This window comes from Chenopodium album, chromosome 19 (genome assembly GCF_948465745.1).
Source record: "Chenopodium album chromosome 19, dcCheAlbu1.1, whole genome shotgun sequence".
In the NCBI taxonomy this organism is placed as follows: Eukaryota; Viridiplantae; Streptophyta; class Magnoliopsida; order Caryophyllales; family Amaranthaceae; genus Chenopodium; species Chenopodium album.
The window spans coordinates 3,093,696-3,110,762 of NC_137852.1; the positions used below are offsets into that span (position 1 = coordinate 3,093,696).

Sequence of the window (17,067 nt, forward strand, 5' to 3'; positions counted from 1 at the left end):
TAGATCAGATCAGTTAAGGTATTCAATTCAACTCTTGAAATTCTCCAATTTAATGATGGTGTTAGTTCAAAGCTTTAACGTTACAAACATTTCACATTCTCATAAAATACAAGTACGCTATATAAACCATTCTGATCATGTCCAATGGGGTAGTAACCGTAACCATATGTATACTATCAGTCAGCCTTTTAATTCTAATTATATACAGTTATTAATTCTTCAAAGTAGATCAATTAGGTTAATCAGCTCTTGAAATTCTCCGATTTAATGATGATGTTCAAAGCCTTAATATAAAGGTTACAAACATTTCACATTCTCACCCACTATATAAACCATTCAATCATGTCCATATGTTATTATCGAACTTTAAAACCCTATCATCAAACAATGGCAGAGACAAAGGTGAGTTTAAAGCTCCTTATCGACACCAAGGTTAAGAAGGTTTTATTCTCGGAGGCCAGCAAGGATTTTGTGGATTTCTTGCTGCACATATTGTCATTGCCAGTAGGAACCGTTGTGAAACTACTCGAGGCAAAAGGTATGGTTGGTTGTCTAAGTGACCTATGCAAGAGCATTAGTGTTCTTGACACTGACTACTTGCAGAACAAAGTGGGGGTTGACGCGCTAGTTAATCCTAATGCTAATGTGAATGTTCCTTTGTTGACCGCTAATACTAATGCCTATAATCCTAGAGGTGGGTTTGTTAAAGGCGTAGTGACTTATATGGTGATGGATAATTTAGAGGTGAAACCGATGTCTACGATTTCTGGGATTACTCTCATGAATAAGTTTCATGTCAAGGATGTCACGTCTTTGATTGAGAAAGAAGTTGAAGTTGGTATGAAGGAGGTAATAGTTAAAGTACTTTGTACCAATTATTGTGATTTATCTATATTTGATTAAAAAGAAAAATGCGACAAACTTTAATTTGTTTTTATGTTTGTACAGGGATTAGCTATGCTGAAGGCCTCTTTGGAGATCAAGGATGTGTTGTCTACTGTCTTTCTGGGCAAGAAAAACTAACTACTAGACCTACCTCATGTGCTAAGTCCTGGGATTTGGTGCTTTTGATGTTTTTTTTTTTCAAGCAGTGTTAATGTTGGCATGTTCGTGTTGTTTTTTTAAAATTTTGGAATCAAATAAAGTAGTTATCATAGTTATGGTGTTTCAATCTCTCGTGATGTAATTGGTTTTAAACTCTACTTGCACTCTCAATGCTTGTTAAAAATTCTACTAGTACTATATATATCTTTCCTGTTGATTTTCCCGGTCAATTGTCAAACAAGTGACCTCATTTAGTAGTACTCCAATAGCTTTGCTATACTTGTGTTATGCACATAGAATATGTAGGTACTAATGGCTAAATACAAGCTAGGTTAGGTATTTAGAATTCGCAGTCAGTTACAACAAAAGATAGGAATTAGGATACTTATCCCTTGGAGGTATACAAGATATACATCTTAACAATTTTAATAACAGTATTAATAAGATAAGTGTTAATTTAAGCAATAATAACTAGTCTACGGCTTGACCATAGTAGTATCCTTATCAAATAGAAGTAATCCGAAGGAAAAAAAAAAGGGGAGGTGAGATGCAAGTAAGTCTGAAACTGCTGATAGATACGAAAGCAAACAAAGTTCTGTTTGCTGAAGTAAGAAAAGACTGTTGATTTTCTGTTCCAAATCCTGTCTCTTCCAGTGGGAGCCATTATCAAGCTCTTGAATGTTGATAGCACGGTTGATAATAGTCTCGGAACGCTATACAAGAGTATTGACTACTTACAGCCAAATTTATCCAAGAACTCAGTGCTTAACCCTAGAGCATCTGTTACTGTTCCCTTGCTGGCTCTGAATCTCACTTACGCGCCACACTATAGATGCAACAATACACGAAGTAGTTGTGCAAGTTATTATACTGACTGTCAATATACTACACCAACAACACCATGTCCTAAATGTGGGCGCCGAATGAACATTCAGATGAACTATGTTAGGCCACCGTGTTATAGCACTGGAGATGGTGGATACGTCAAGGGGTTAGTAAATTATATGGTGATGGATAACTTGGAGGTTAAGCCAATGAGTGCTATTTCTGGGATCGCTCTCATCAACCAATTCGGTGTTAAGGATGTATCTGCCTTGGAGGAGAAACAGGTTCAAGTTGGCTATAAAGAGGTTAAACAAATCACCTACTCTCTACTTTTTTGAAGTTTGTTTTTTAGGAGTAATTTTTGTTATACTAATAAGCAATAAACCAGAAATAACTTATCTCTTGATGCGTGAACCAAACTGACAATAGCCGCGTCGTGGAGAACCACTGACCTAAAAGACGATTCCGCGCTACCTCCCGGTGCAGTAGACAATTGCGGTCGCCCTCCAGGATAAGCACGGCGCCGGAGTTTATGTGCACTCACAAACCCGACTGGAACTCAGAATACTTGCCCAGAAAACAGAACAGAAAGAACATGTGTTTAGATAAGTTTAGAGAAGAGAGAAGACTGATTGTGTTGTGTATTTTGGCTAAGAAAACCACCGAATATTTATAGGGTGAAGAGGAAAAACGGAAAACATGAAAGGTGGGAAGAATCTGGCCAAGAAAACGACCAGATTAATCTGGTCAGTGAACAACTGAGGCAAGAAACAAGGAATTAATCAGTCAGCTACAATCAAGGAATTAATGGCTGATTAATTCTCACAACAGTCAGAAAAGAATAAACCCAACAGACAAAAAAGGAATATTCTGTTTGACAAAGAAAAGGGAAATAAAATTTCTCCAAAAAGATAACAAGGACCCACGCCCGCGCATCGCATTCCCCAAGACCCCAAGTCCCGAGGCCCGAGCCCGAGCCCGACCCGACCCAAATCACCTAAGTCACTATGAACAAGTTCTAGTACTTCAGTCTGTCTATCTACTGATTTAAATGGCTTCTTAGTAAATTTGGCTTCAACACAAACTTGACATTTCGAAAAATCAGTTTTAGAAAAACTTGGAATCAAATTTAAGTGTTTAAGCCTTTTAACAGAATCAAAATTAACGTGACCTAATCTAGCATGCCATAAATCAATAGACTCAGCAATATAAGCAGAAGAAGTACTAGCATTCTTATTCATAGTGTCAATTTTAACATCAAGAGTAAAAAGCCCCCCATTACAAAAGCCCTTCCCCACAAATTCCCCATTGCGAGTAAGAACTAATCTATCAGAATCAAAGGAGAGCTTCAGTCCAGCTTTCATGAGCAAACTGCCAGAAATTAAATTCCTGCGCATTTCTGGAACATGCAAAACATTAGTGAGAGTAAGCAATTTTCCAGAAGTGAGAGCGAGAACGATCTTCCCTTTGCCTTGGATAGAAGCAGAAGCTGAGTTGCCCATGAAGACATTTTCACCTTCAACCTTGTCATAGGTAGTGAACATGTCCTTGTTGGCGCAGATGTGCCTGGTAGCTCCAGTGTCAACAATCCACTCAGCAGCATTACCTGTAAAGTTAGCTTCTAAAACAACAGCAACAATAACGTCAGAATCCTCAATAAGATTTGCTTGACTTTGCCCATTCTTCTTCTTGACCCTGCAATCTCTAGCCCTGTGACCAGTCAAACCACACTCATAACAGATTCCCTTAAACTTGTACTTCTGAATTTTCCCATTAGGCTTAAGGTTACTGTTTTTGGCTTTGGACTGGTTGTTTGATTTGGGTTCAACAAGGTTGGCTTTGGCAGAAGAAGAGGAAGGGAAAACAGAAGGGGTTTTGTCTTTGATACGGTTTTCCTCCTCAATTTTGAGGTGGGCAGCAAGTTCCTCTAAGGTTAGGTCTTTCTTTTTGTGCATGAGTTGGTTACGAAAATCCTTCCAAGAGGGAGGGAGTTTCTCAATAAGAACAATAGCAAGGGTAGTATCACAAATAGACAGACCTTCAGCAGCCATATTAATACAAATACTCTCATAAGCATGAATCTGATCAATAATAGGCTTATCATCAACAACTTGAAAACTTAACCACTTACTAACACAATAACGTTTAGTACCAGCATCATCAGTTCCATATTTTTTCTCTAAAGCATCCCAAATATCCTTAGCATGATAGAAACCCATATAAATATCCAACAGACTATTCGACATATAATGCAACAACATGCCCTTACAAGTTCTATCATCCTTAGAAAACTTAATCTCAGATTCAGACAAATCATCTTTATCAACAGGTTCAACAATATCATCAAGAACATATGCAACATCAATCTGCTCCAAATAAAAATGCATCCTAACAGCCCAACGTTTATAATTCTTTCCATCAAGAGGTTCTAGTTTAGACATATCAGGAACAAGGAATTTGGAAGCCATAATCGTCTTTTAGATTGTTATACTAATAAGCAATAAACCAGAAATAACTTATCTCTTGATGCGTGAACCAAACTGACAATAGCCGCGTCGTGGAGAACCACTGACCTAAAAGACGATTCCGCGCTACCTCCCGGTGCAGTAGACAATTGCGGTCGCCCTCCAGGATAAGCACGGCGCCGGAGTTTATGTGCACTCACAAACCCGACTGGAACTCAGAATACTTGCCCAGAAAACAGAACAGAAAGAACATGTGTTTAGATAAGTTTAGAGAAGAGAGAAGACTGATTGTGTTGTGTATTTTGGCTAAGAAAACCACCGAATATTTATAGGGTGAAGAGGAAAAACGGAAAACATGAAAGGTGGGAAGAATCTGGCCAAGAAAACGACCAGATTAATCTGGTCAGTGAACAACTGAGGCAAGAAACAAGGAATTAATCAGTCAGCTACAATCAAGGAATTAATGGCTGATTAATTCTCACAACAGTCAGAAAAGAATAAACCCAACAGACAAAAAAGGAATATTCTGTTTGACAAAGAAAAGGGAAATAAAATTTCTCCAAAAAGATAACAAGGACCCACGCCCGCGCATCGCATTCCCCAAGTCCCGAGCCCGACCCGGCTCGGCTCGGCGCGCGCGTGTGTGGAGTAACACACACCTCCAACTCACTCAACTAAGTAGTGCTAAAGCAATACATTATAAAAACAAGGAAAAACCTTCCTCCCCAATCAATGTGGGACTTTTCCCCTTCCATTTATTTCTCTCTCTCTTTCTCTCTTATTTTTCCCAACACTCTTGTTTTATATCAAGAACTTCCAACAATTTTTATTTTGGTGATTGTTATGTTTTGTAATTTCAGGGAATAGCAATTCTGAAGGCTTCATTGGAGGTTAGCAACACCATGCTGACTACTGTGTTCTGTTCAAAGGAGATATAGGATTTCAGCCCGGCCTCCAAGCTGAATTGTTATGCTTTAGACATTTTCCTACAAGAATTACTAGCTACTCTGTAGTCTCTGCATTCCGTAGTAATGCCTTGTGAATCTGTCTTTCAATTCAAGTTTTTCTATGTAATGGACTTAACATTTATTAGTGCAATATGACATTATATTTCAAATCACTTGCATTGTGCGCCTTTGACCATAGTTTGTGGAAGATTTCCATCACTTCCAATTAAAATTACGGAATAATTAATACAGTAAAAACGCCTAAGGTCCTCTGTTTTCCTAAGTACGAGTAATATGTTTTGTTTATTTCCGATGTAGTAGCTATGTTGATTCAGATTAAACTAGTGTATTTGAGAACTTGTTAATTAGGATTAAGGAGTAATAATGTACCGAGTAATATGCATTGTAAATTGGCGATGTAATAATGTACCTAGTATGAGAGGGTTTTATGGTTGTAGATCAAATCACTCAACAACTTAAATTCCTAGCTTAGTGTATGCATGGTGTGGTATGTTGAGGTGCTGTATGCTCATCCCAAGTCCCACATGAAAAGTGGAAGTGAAGAGCTCATTATACGTAGGGATGGCAATGGATCGGATTCGGATCGGGTGGAGCTTCACCCGCATCCATCCATTACTCTAATCACTCCATCCACATCCATCCGTCATCCGCTTCACCCATCATCCAAATCCGTCCGTCCATCATCCAGCGGATGAAACGGGTGGAGCGGATGACTAATGGATGAGTATTAAAGTGGAAAAAAACTCACATAAACTCTAATTTTCGGTTATTTGTACAATAATTTTTTTATTTTATTAATACAAAATGAAACAATAACAATATATTGTTTGAAAAATTAATTTGCAACAAAAAAATAAGTAATTTTCTTGCACATTTCATATTTTATTATTAAAATTCTTAGATTAAAAAATATAATATATGTTAAACGGGTGGGTGGATGGTTAGCGGGTGAAAAAAGTATCATCCACATCCGATCCGATCCATCACCCGCTTCATCCGTCACCCGCTTCTCATCCATTTAATTCGGGTTTTCGTCCATTTATTTATAGCGGGTGGAGCGGGTTCGTGGATATCCACTTAATATTGCCATCCCTAATTATACGTAGTAATTAGAAGCACACTCCACTTTTTTTATAACTTGGACTAATATATATTTCGTAATTTACATATTATAACTTAATATATCATCTTAATCTTACAAAAGATAAAAAGAGGGTATGATACTTTTGTTTTGCAAAATTTAAAGCTTCTTCCTTAAATTAGTGTTACACAACTACAGGTCTACAGTACATAAGATTGTAACAATATTTAATTTGTTTTGTCACAAGTGTGACCTTTAGAATCATCCAATTTTTTTGAAATTTTAAAGTGAACTCTAACAAAAGTCACTGACCTTTAGTATTCTACTAACTTTGGAAGTGTAAATAATTCAATATGTGCCTTTGGAACCACGCTGCTCTCAACTTACGAGAGAGAGCGCTTGATCTACCACCCAGGCACAATATTCAAATTGTTCTGCAACTACTCGTATTAAGAGCAACAACAGTACAGCTACAAACTCTCCTTATAAATATCGGCATTATACATGCATTCCTAATTGCGATTAATCTAAGCCAAAAATATTTAAAGTCGAGAGGCATTGTAAAATGGAAGGTCAGAGCGAGAGTGAGAGCAAAGTAAGTCTGAAACTGCTGATAAATATAGGCATTATAGCTATGAGTGTTGTCCAATACACAATCTAAATCATATGCGATGATAAATTAAACTGTTAGACCAAATTAATATTCTGTATTATAATCCAATTTGAGATTCATTTTATTCAGCTAATTTTGAACCCCATCTATGATTTATCGATGCAAACTGTAAAACAATTCCTATCCTTAAGCAAAGATGAATTGTGGATACATCGAACATTGTAGGTAATAACCTTGTTTGTAAAATGAGTTTCTTGTTTTAATTAATGTAACTAGAGAGTTTAGGATCTATTCTATTTTAAATGTTTTGAAAATCGTTATGGCTTATGTAGGCTAGTTGTGTTTTTGCAAACGAATTAAATTTTTTTTTGTTAGATTTCGGGAAAACTCCTCCATCTGGAGTGTGTACCGTTGATCAAAATATATAGAGTTTACAATGCTAGGCCTAATCACGTTAGGAAACCTAGTTACGATAAACATACAAAATATATACTAATCTGCGACAAATATTATCCTAAATATAATATCTATCATTTTTTTTTATATAGAAAAAATGAACACATATAGATGTACTTTTCTCCTTTCCGAATCAAAAAAATAATTGACTTAAATTGTGTTTTTACCATGCATGGATACAAATTAGCAAGTTCTAGTTCATGCATTAGGTCATATTTAAATTAGCAAATGCATGCTGTTGGTTTTTATTAATCTCAAAGAGTGTACAATATCTTTTTTTCTTTTTTTTTTTTTTTTTTTTTTTTGAAAATGTTAAAAGGTCATAATTTTTGCACTGTGACCTAAAAAAAAAAAAAGTTGCTACAATAAGTGTATGTTCAATTCACAATACGAAGTAATAATTTCTTGTTCATTCATGAAGCGACTGGTTCAATAGTTGATGTATGGTGCTTCGTAAAAGCAATAAATTAAATGTTGGAAATTCAAATGGTGTTGTATGTATTTAATAACATAAACAAAAGAACCTTTAATAAACACTGGCTTTTGAAATTCCCCTAGAAATTTGGAAACAGCTACGAAGTACGAGTGCTCCGTAGTATAATGCATATGGGTTAAATAGACTCGTACATCCAACATAACCTTTACAATAATTTTCATTTTTGCTAGTAAAAAAATATTATTCCCAACTACACAAATAATCCAATATGGCTAATTCAGGAAGTAAGAGAAAGATGAGTTTGAAAATCCTGGTAGACGTAAAGTCTAACAAGGTAGTGTTTGCAGAAGCTGGTAAGAATTTCGTAGATTTCATCTTTCAAATAATGTCATTGCCACTTTCTACAATCACAAAACTCCTGATTAAGCATATAAATCGTGAAAAAATTAAAAATTATAAGCATGTAAATCAAATCAGATACCAAAAAAATCAAATTAGACTAGTTTAATTTTTGTTGATTCTCATTTACTTATTAATAAAAATCTTTGATTGCGAATTAAAAATATACAAAAAGTATACTCTGTATATTTGAAGAATATTAGTTAGACACGCCGTATAATTTAGTGTAAAAGTATGGTCAAAATTGAATTAAATGACCCACCTACAATAGGTGGGTAGCAATTTCAAAAAAAAAAAAAATTTGAATTAAATGAATAAATTAAATCAAACACTTTACTACAAAACATCAAATTGATGCATTCCCTCTAGGTTTTCCTTGGGAGGGCTTCTTCTAGTCTCTTTGGCTAGGGCTTCCTGTTTTTCAAGGTTTCTTCTCGATTTTAGGTCGAGTTTTCATAATTTTTCTGTGTTTTTCTTGATTGTGCTGCGTGTTTTCTTCGTAATGGACCAAAATAACTTATCCCTTTCAACAGTAGAGAAGGAGGGGGGTATGGAAAAGAATAAAATTCGTGAGACTACAATTGAAACTGCTATTGATTCGACCGAAGCAATTGACTGGGATGAGACAGGTGGGAATGATGATGATGATCGTATAGAACTTGCTCTCGTCGGGAGGATTTGGACTGAACGTACTATCAATGTGAATGCTTTTATTTCAACTATCAAAGGTGTGTGGCAACCTAAGCATGGTGTCGATATCACAAGTATTGGAAAGAACATGTTCATGTTTCAATTCTACCATTGGCGTGACAAAAACCGTGTTCTCGAGGAGCAACCATGGCACTTCGATAAACATGCTTTGATTCTTGGTGAAGCAACGGAATCGGTAAAACCTTCTGATATTGAGCTTTTCTTTTTGCCAATGTGGGTTAGGGTATACAACCTTCCTATTAAGGGTAGATTAAATGTCAGTAATGTAGAAAAAATTGGTAATAAATTGGGGGTTTTTGTGAAGATGGATAGTGAGGCTAGGGTGGGCATTGATAAATCTATAAGAATTCGTGTTCTTGTTGATGTTCGAAAACCGTTGACAAAACAAGTGAAGTTAAAGCTAAGGGGTGGAATTGAGGAGTTGTTTGATGTGAAGTATGAGAAGCCGCCACTTTTTTGCTTTTATTGTGGTCTTATGGGGCATGGTACTAAGGATTGTGATGACTACAAGGACGAGGATAATCCAATTACTACATATGGTGCTTGGATGAAAGCGTCGCCATGGAAGTACAACATGGGGGTGATGAGTGTTGGGGCTGACCTTGGGAGTTCGAAGTGTGCTCGTCCTCTGTTTGTCACTAAACCGAAGAAACATGTTCCTGGGATTGAAGAGACTACTCGTGTGAATGAATTGTTGGATAAGTTTGATGGAGTGGAGTTACAAAATACAAAGGCTATGAATGCTGACAATGTTGAGAAGTTGGAGTTGGGTGGGAATGATGTTTTCGTTTTTGGTAGTACTACTATGTTGGAGGAAATTAATAATGATCTTGATGCAACAGGGGAAGTGCAGGGGAATAAGGAGTGTATGGAGAATAATGTGGGGCAGGGAAGTAATGTGAGGGGTAGTGGTGAACATGTTCTGTTAGGGGGTGATTTTTTGTCAAAGGTGGGAAAAAATAAAAACACAAAAAATAAGGGAATGAGAGGATGGAAAAGATATGAGAGGATGGAAGAGGGAGCTAGTGGGGATCTGATCAGTGAGGGACGTGTAGGTGAGATTGAAAAAAGTAAAAAAAGAGGGGGTTCTATTATGGAGTATGAGGGGTCTGAAGGTGAAACAATAGATGGGGAGAAGAGAAGGAAAGTTACTAAGCTTACTGGGGACAGTCCTATCCAAGTAGAGGGAGTTGGCATGAGCCAATCCCTCGAACGACAATGAAAATTTTAAGCTGGAACGTCTTCGGGATTGGCAACCCGACGACGGAAAGGACTCTCCGGGATTTGTGTTGGAGAGAGAGGCCAAATGTAGTCTTTCTTATGGAGACTAAGTCAGATAGTAGTGTCATGGAGAGAATAAAAAGAAGATGTGGCTATGAGAATGGTATTTGCTTGAGTAGCAATGGTAGATCGGGGGGTCTTTGTTTTTGGTGGAGGGACCTCAATGTTAACTTGATTTCATATTCGGAGCATCATGTAGCAGCAGATGTTTGTGATGGTGAGGATGTTCCTATTTGGAGAGCTATTGGAGTTTATGGGTGGCCGGAATCGGAGAATAAGCATAAAACATGGGATTTGATGAAAAATTTAAAACGTTCTTGTAGTATCCCGTGTGTTATGTTTGGTGACTTTAATGAGATAGTGAGTATGTCGGAGAAAGATGGTGGTGCTATTAGAAGGGAATGTTTGATGGATGCCTTCCGTGAGGCAATCGATGTTTGTGCACTCCGTGATCTTGGATTTAAAGGATGTATTTATACATGGCAAAGGGGAAATTATGCAAACACAGTTGTGCGGGAAAGGTTGGATAGATTTATAGGGGATGAGAGCTGGTGTACTTTGCACCCAAACTACTCAGTCCAACACTTGGCTCGGGTCTCCTCAGACCATTCTCCGATATTACTAGACACCATTAATTATTTTGAGAGGGGGAGGAAGAAGAAACTATTTCGATTTGAATCGATGTGGTTGTCTAGAGATGATTGTGGAGAGGTGGTGTCGAAGGCTTGGAGAGATGGAGAAGGTCGTGAACCCCATGCCCGCATTGCTTTATGTGCTGATTACTTGAAGAAATGGGCAGCCACCTCTTTCGGTGATGTGAAGAAAAAAATCAGAAGTAAGGAGAGTGCTTTACAAGAAGCACAAGCAGCTCAAGTAGACGCCTCTATGCTTGCGAGATGTGAGGAAATTGCTGGGGAAATTAATGAGTTGCGTAAGATGGAGGAGTCTTTCTGGTATGCTAGGTCTAGAGCTAATGAGATGTGTGATGGGGACAAGAATACGGCCTACTTTCACCATAAGGCAAGCCAGAGACGTAAGAAGAACCGCATTGATGGATTATTTGATGCAAATGGGGATTGGCAGGTGGGTGAGAAACGCATACAATCCATTGTAGCAGACTATTTCAGCAACCTTTTTGCAACGAGTAATCCATCAAATTTTGAGGAAGCCCTTGATGGTATAGAGCACCTTGTTTCGGCAGACATGAATATGGTATTGGACGAGGAACCGAGTGCAGATGAGATTAGAATCGCTCTTTTTCAGATGCATCCGAACAAAGCTCCAGGTACGGATGGTATGCACGCTTTATTTTTCCAGAAATTTTGGCATATTATTGGTCCTGATATCGTAACTCTGGTGAAAAATTGGTGGAATGGTTTGGTTGATATTTCAGAAATAAATAGGACGTGCATTGTCTTAATCCCCAAATGCAATGATCCGAAATTTATGACTGAATTTAGGCCGATTAGCTGTTGCAATGTGATTTACAAAATAATATCAAAAACTATGGCAAATAAGTTAAAAATTTTTCTTGATGATATTATTTCTGTAAATCAAAGTGCTTTTGTTCCGGGCCGTCTGATCACTGATAGTGCTATGATTGCTTTTGAGATTTTTCACTCTATGAAAAGAGGGGGTGAGGGGAGGCATGGTTCTGTGGCTCTTAAGTTGGATATGAGCAAGGCGTATGACAGAGTTGAATGGTGTTTTTTGGAGAGGGTGATGGGCAAAATGGGCTTCTCTGAAAACTGGATGAATAGAATTATGAAATGTATATCGTCTGTTTCTTTCTCTTTTAAGGTGAACAACGATATATGTGGCTCTGTTATTCCATCTCGTGGTCTCCGTCAAGGTGATCCAATTTCCCCGTATTTGTTTCTTTTATGTGCGGATGCTTTCTCGGGTTTATTATCAAAAGCTGCTCATGAGAAGAAATTAAGTGGTGCTCGAATTTGCCATTCGGCCCCTAGGGTGTCCCATTTGTTTTTTGCCGATGATAGTATTTTATTTGCTAAAGCTACTCTGCAGGAATGTTCAAAGATAGCTGAAATTATCAGTTTGTATGAAAGAGCATCTGGTCAGAAAGTCAATTTAGATAAGACAGAGGTTGCTTTTAGTAAGAGTGTGACGGCAGAAAGACGACAAACTATTGTGGACACATTGGGGGTTCGAGAAGTCGATCGACATGAGAAATATTTGGGGTTACCGACGATCATTGGGAAATCGAAAAAGGCCATTTTTGCTAGCTTGAAGGAAAGAATTTGGAAAAAGTTGAACGGGTGGAAAGAGAGATTGTTGTCTAAGCCAGGAAAAGAGGTTCTCATTAAAGCGGTTGCACAGGCTATCCCAACATACATGATGAGCATCTTTAAGGTGCCGGAGGGATTAATTGATGAAATCCATGGTCTACTATGCCGATTTTGGTGGGGATCGACGGATAATCATAGGAAATTGCATTGGCAAAGTTGGGAAAAATTGTGTATTCCAAAGGCTAAAGGGGGGATGGGATTCCGTGATCTTAAGTGTTTCAATCAAGCACTTTTGGCAAAGCAAGTATGGAGGCTTCAATCGAATCCGAACACCCTCATTTCTAGAATTCTCAAAGCTAGATATCATAAGCACTCCAATGTTATTGAGGCTAATCGAGGGCATGATCCAAGCTATGCTTGGAGGAGTCTATGGGGTGCTAAGGGCTTGCTTCGAGATGGTCTTGTGTGGCGTGTTGGAGATGGAAGTGAAATTAAGGTTTGGAAGGATGCGTGGATTGTGAAGAATGGCAAGCAATTCTTTCTACAGCAACCGTCAGGTGTGGATGAGAATATGCTCGTGAAGGAGCTTATGGTGGAGGGGTGTGTGAGGTGGGATTATAATAAAATCCAAGCTCTGTTTAGCAATGAGAATGCGGCTACGATCCTTGCAAACCCTCTGCCAACACACTCAACTAGGGATGACATTTACTGGAGCTGCACTAAGAATGGTTTGTTTACTGTCAAGTCATGTTATTGGCTCGCAAGGAACATAGCAGGTGAGGGGGGTGATGTTGGAAGCAATGAAGACTGCTGGAAGTCAGTGTGGCGCATACAAGGACCTCCAAAGCTCAAGCACTTTTTGTGGGGGGCGATTAAGGGCAACCTTGCTGTCAAGGATCGCCTAATGCAGCGACATATTACTCAAGAATCCTCGTGTCAGATATGTGGAGCTGCTAGGGAGACGATTATTCACTCTTTATTCGAGTGCTCTGCTGCATTAGTTATATGGGAACATAGCACCCTTACTGAATTTTTGATTGAGGCTCCCACTGAATCTTTTGTTGCTCGATGGTTGTGGTTGTATAGCAAAGTTGAGAGCGGTGTGCTGAGAAGAATGGCAGCTCTGATGTGGGCTGCTTGGCGCTGTAGAAATCTGTCCATATTCGAGAATGAGCAACCTGATGCAGTCATGCTTGCGGCCGGGTTCTGCAGACTAGTCGAAGACTATACTGAATATGCCAAGAAAGTGTTCCTCCCTGCTGATTTAGTTGCAACAACGAGTAGTGTGGTGTGGAAGTGTCCTCCATATGGGTGCATCAAAGCTAATGTTGATGCCCATGTACCTGTGATGGGCAGCGCGGGTTTGGGTGTTGTCTTTAGGGACGCTGATGGTAAGCTGGTTCTGACAGCAACGAAGGCAGCTAGCTCATCAAATCCGGAGTGTGTCGAAGCTCAAGCGGTGAGATATGCTCTGCAATTGGCAATTCGGTTTGGGTATAGGAACTTATGGGTTGAAGCGGATGCTGTGAATGTCATTAAGGCTATTTCTTCCAATGCAAATGGTCGTGCCCCGATTCATGTCGTTTATGATGACATTAGAAAAGATAGAGCGTGGTTTAATGTGTGTTTATTTTCGCATGCTAGAAGAAGTTGCAATACGGTAGCCCACCTTGCGGCTAGAGGAGATAGGGGAGGGAACGATGAAATTGTTTGTTTTAGTTCTTTTCCTCATAGTATTGTAACTCTTGCGGAGATGGACATTTCTCCTTGATTAATATATAGCTCTATCTCTTTTCCTCAAAAAAAAAATAAAATAAATTAAATCAAAAGCGGTAAAATTGATTCAAAACATACCTTAATAAATTTAGGTCATTTATATATACTGAGCTGAACTGAATTGTTTATGAGAGAAGGAAATTAGGAACGAAACTGAACTGAATTGAAATTAAGCTGAAGTCAATACGTTTAATTTCAATTCAATTCAGTTCAGCTCCAATTAATTCAGTTCAATTCAGTTAAGCTCCAATCAGTTCAGTTCAGCTCAGCTCTGCTCCTAATTTCCTTCTCTCATAAAATATTCATTTTAGTTCAGTTTAGTTTGAGCTCCAATCAGTTCAGCTCAGTTCAATTCAGCTCAGCTCCTAATGTTCTTCTCTCATAAAATATTCACTTTAGTTCAGTTCAGTCAGTAAATGCTAACAGACCCTTAGATCAGATTACGTTATTTCAAGTATTGAAACATATCAGTGAAACATGTAATCACTATATTAGATTTGTATTAATGTGTATTTTTCAAATGTGTACATCTTTTATTAATGTATTTTTTATAATATTTTATATTACTAAATTTTTTATATTTAATGATAAAATATCACACATAAACCAATAAATTATACACTATTTAAATTTCAAAACCAATTAAGGGTCTGTTCATATTTACTTAATTTCAGTTCAGTTCAGCTCTAATCAGTTCAGTTCAGTTCAGCTCCTAATTTCCTTCTCTCATAAAATATTTATTTCAGCTCAGTTCAGTTTAGCTCCAATCAGTTCAGTTCAGTTCAGTTCAGCTCAGCCTAGTTTAGTAAATGTGAACAAACCCTAAGTAAGTAATAAAATATGGAGGGGTTCATTCAATCAGACCATATCAAATTAGATTCAAACCACACTTTATTAGATTGATTTCAGATTACGCCAATTCAAGTGGCATGCATTTTGTGTGCGGCTAGCCACATCGTGTGGTTATTTGTGAAAAACAAAATAACCTGCTTTATAACACCGACCGAATGACTTTTGCATAGTAATATTAACCAAATAACTCTATAACATTGACGAAATAACTCTTGTAAGATCCATGATAGCTAATAGGGGTGAGCGTAGCAGGGTACCTGTAAAAATATCGGTATCCGGAACCGGAACCTGTTGCAACAGGTTCCTAAGAATTGGGAACCGGAACCTGCAGGTTCCGGTTCCTAAACAGGGTACCCTGTCTTTCAAAGTAAGCTTAATAGTTACTTGATAAATTGTGACAAATCTATATTTTTAAAAATGGATGTTCACAATAAAAACTTACAACTTTAGTAAACTACTTCAAATATAACAAACCAACACTAATTGTCTAGATATATAATATCATATAGGTTACGGTTTCATGTACCCTATAGGAAACATGTACTAACAGGGTACCCTACAGGTTCTAGGTCCAAAATTTTATAACCCGGAATCGGAACCTGTTGCAACAGGTTCTTAATTTTATTACCCGGATCCAGAACCTGATCAACAGGTTCCGGGTTTGGAACCTGCGGTTTCGAACAGGTTCCGGTTCCAGATCAGGGTACCCTGAATTTTAGCTCACCCCAAATAGCTAATCACACACCTTATACCATGTGGTGTATGACCGACCACATAAGAATTTGTGTCTAATTTAGAATAAGGGCCTGTTCTACGTTAATATTCGGTTCAGTTCAGTTCAGTTCAGTTCAGTTCAGCTCTTAATTTCCTTCTCTTATAAAATATTCAGTTCAGCTCAGCTCAGCTCAGCTCAGTTCATTCAATGAGAACAGGCCCTAAGTCTTTATAAGTAATAATTGTAATGTGTATACGCTATTATCATAATTGTTTTATTATAAAATTTACAATATTTATTGATAAAAAAATTGCATATAAAATGACAAATTACATTCAAAACTTTTTTTTTTTTTTTTCTTATTCAACCTTGTTTTTTAAGATTTGATTTGAGACAAATAAATAGGCCATGAAGTAAGGTGAATTAACATAGCCAAAATACCCATCTTCTTGATTTTTTTAATCTAAACATTCTAAACCAAAATTAATCCAACTGAAATGGCTAGTAATACGGACTTGCGGAGTACTTTATAATCTTTACTCTTAGATTTTGGTAATGATGGTCTTTAGCAAAATAGCAACATGATGAAGCAACCCAAAGTCATTTGACCTCACTGCAAGGTGAGTGAGTAGTCATTTCGATTCAGTAAAAAAAGAAAGAATAATAATTATCCTCGATCAGTAAAAAACAGAGTAATCATTTCAAATGGCAATGTTCAGACTTCAGAGTTCAGACACAGTGAGTAGTCATGGGGACTGCCTTGGAACTGCACTACGCCACCACATGACCATATCAATACCTCATGCTTCGTATGGAGTAATTCAGATTCTTTTTTTTTTTCTTTTTAAATTGCATATTGAGGATTACACACATGTTCATACACAAAACCGAGTACAGTACAACGTTTTCTAAGTTGTAATTTTTGTAGGTTTCAAAAAAAAAAAAAGTAATTGTAAAATTATTTTTCGTCTGTTTTTTACTCCTTAATACTCTAGTTACAATACTTTTCGTCGATGTATGATTTCAATCATTAATATCTTTAATTACCAATATGTAAAATTTAAACATTTGATATTAAAATAGTATACATCGTGGCAAATCTAATATGATCCCATATAACTATATTTTTGCATAGTTTAAATCATCAAAGCTAGTTAAAGTGAAAGACATAAACAGTGTAATAGTTAAACTCTTGC

The 17,067-nt window shown here is 37.4% G+C and overlaps 2 protein-coding genes across 2 annotated transcripts; both read left to right on the forward strand.

The window, feature by feature from the left end:
* The first annotated feature begins 351 nt into the window (after positions 1-351).
* On the forward strand, positions 352-1,186 carry LOC145593480 (uncharacterized). The gene is made up of 2 exons (XM_081649725.1): positions 352-849; positions 949-1,186. The coding sequence occupies exons 1-2, from the start codon at positions 388-390 to the stop codon at positions 1,021-1,023; spliced, it is 537 nt and encodes a 178-aa protein (XP_081505851.1). The 5' UTR covers positions 352-387; the 3' UTR covers positions 1,024-1,186.
* Positions 1,187-10,318: 9,132 nt separating this feature from the next.
* Positions 10,319-14,299, forward strand: LOC145596138 (uncharacterized). Its single transcript, XM_081652563.1, has one exon. The coding sequence runs from the start codon at positions 10,319-10,321 to the stop codon at positions 14,297-14,299; it is 3,981 nt and encodes a 1,326-aa protein (XP_081508689.1).
* The last annotated feature ends 2,768 nt before the right edge of the window (positions 14,300-17,067 follow it).

Coding starts and splice junctions, on each gene's coding strand:
- LOC145596138 (XM_081652563.1), top strand. CDS start 10,319: ATGGAGACTAAGTCAGATAGTAGTGTCATGGAGAGAATAAAAAGAAGA.
- LOC145593480 (XM_081649725.1), top strand. CDS start 388: ATGGCAGAGACAAAGGTGAGTTTAAAGCTCCTTATCGACACCAAGGTT. Junction 850..948: donor TTGAAGTTGGTATGAAGGAG/GTAATAGTTAAA, acceptor ATGTTTGTACAG/GGATTAGCTATGCTGAAGGC.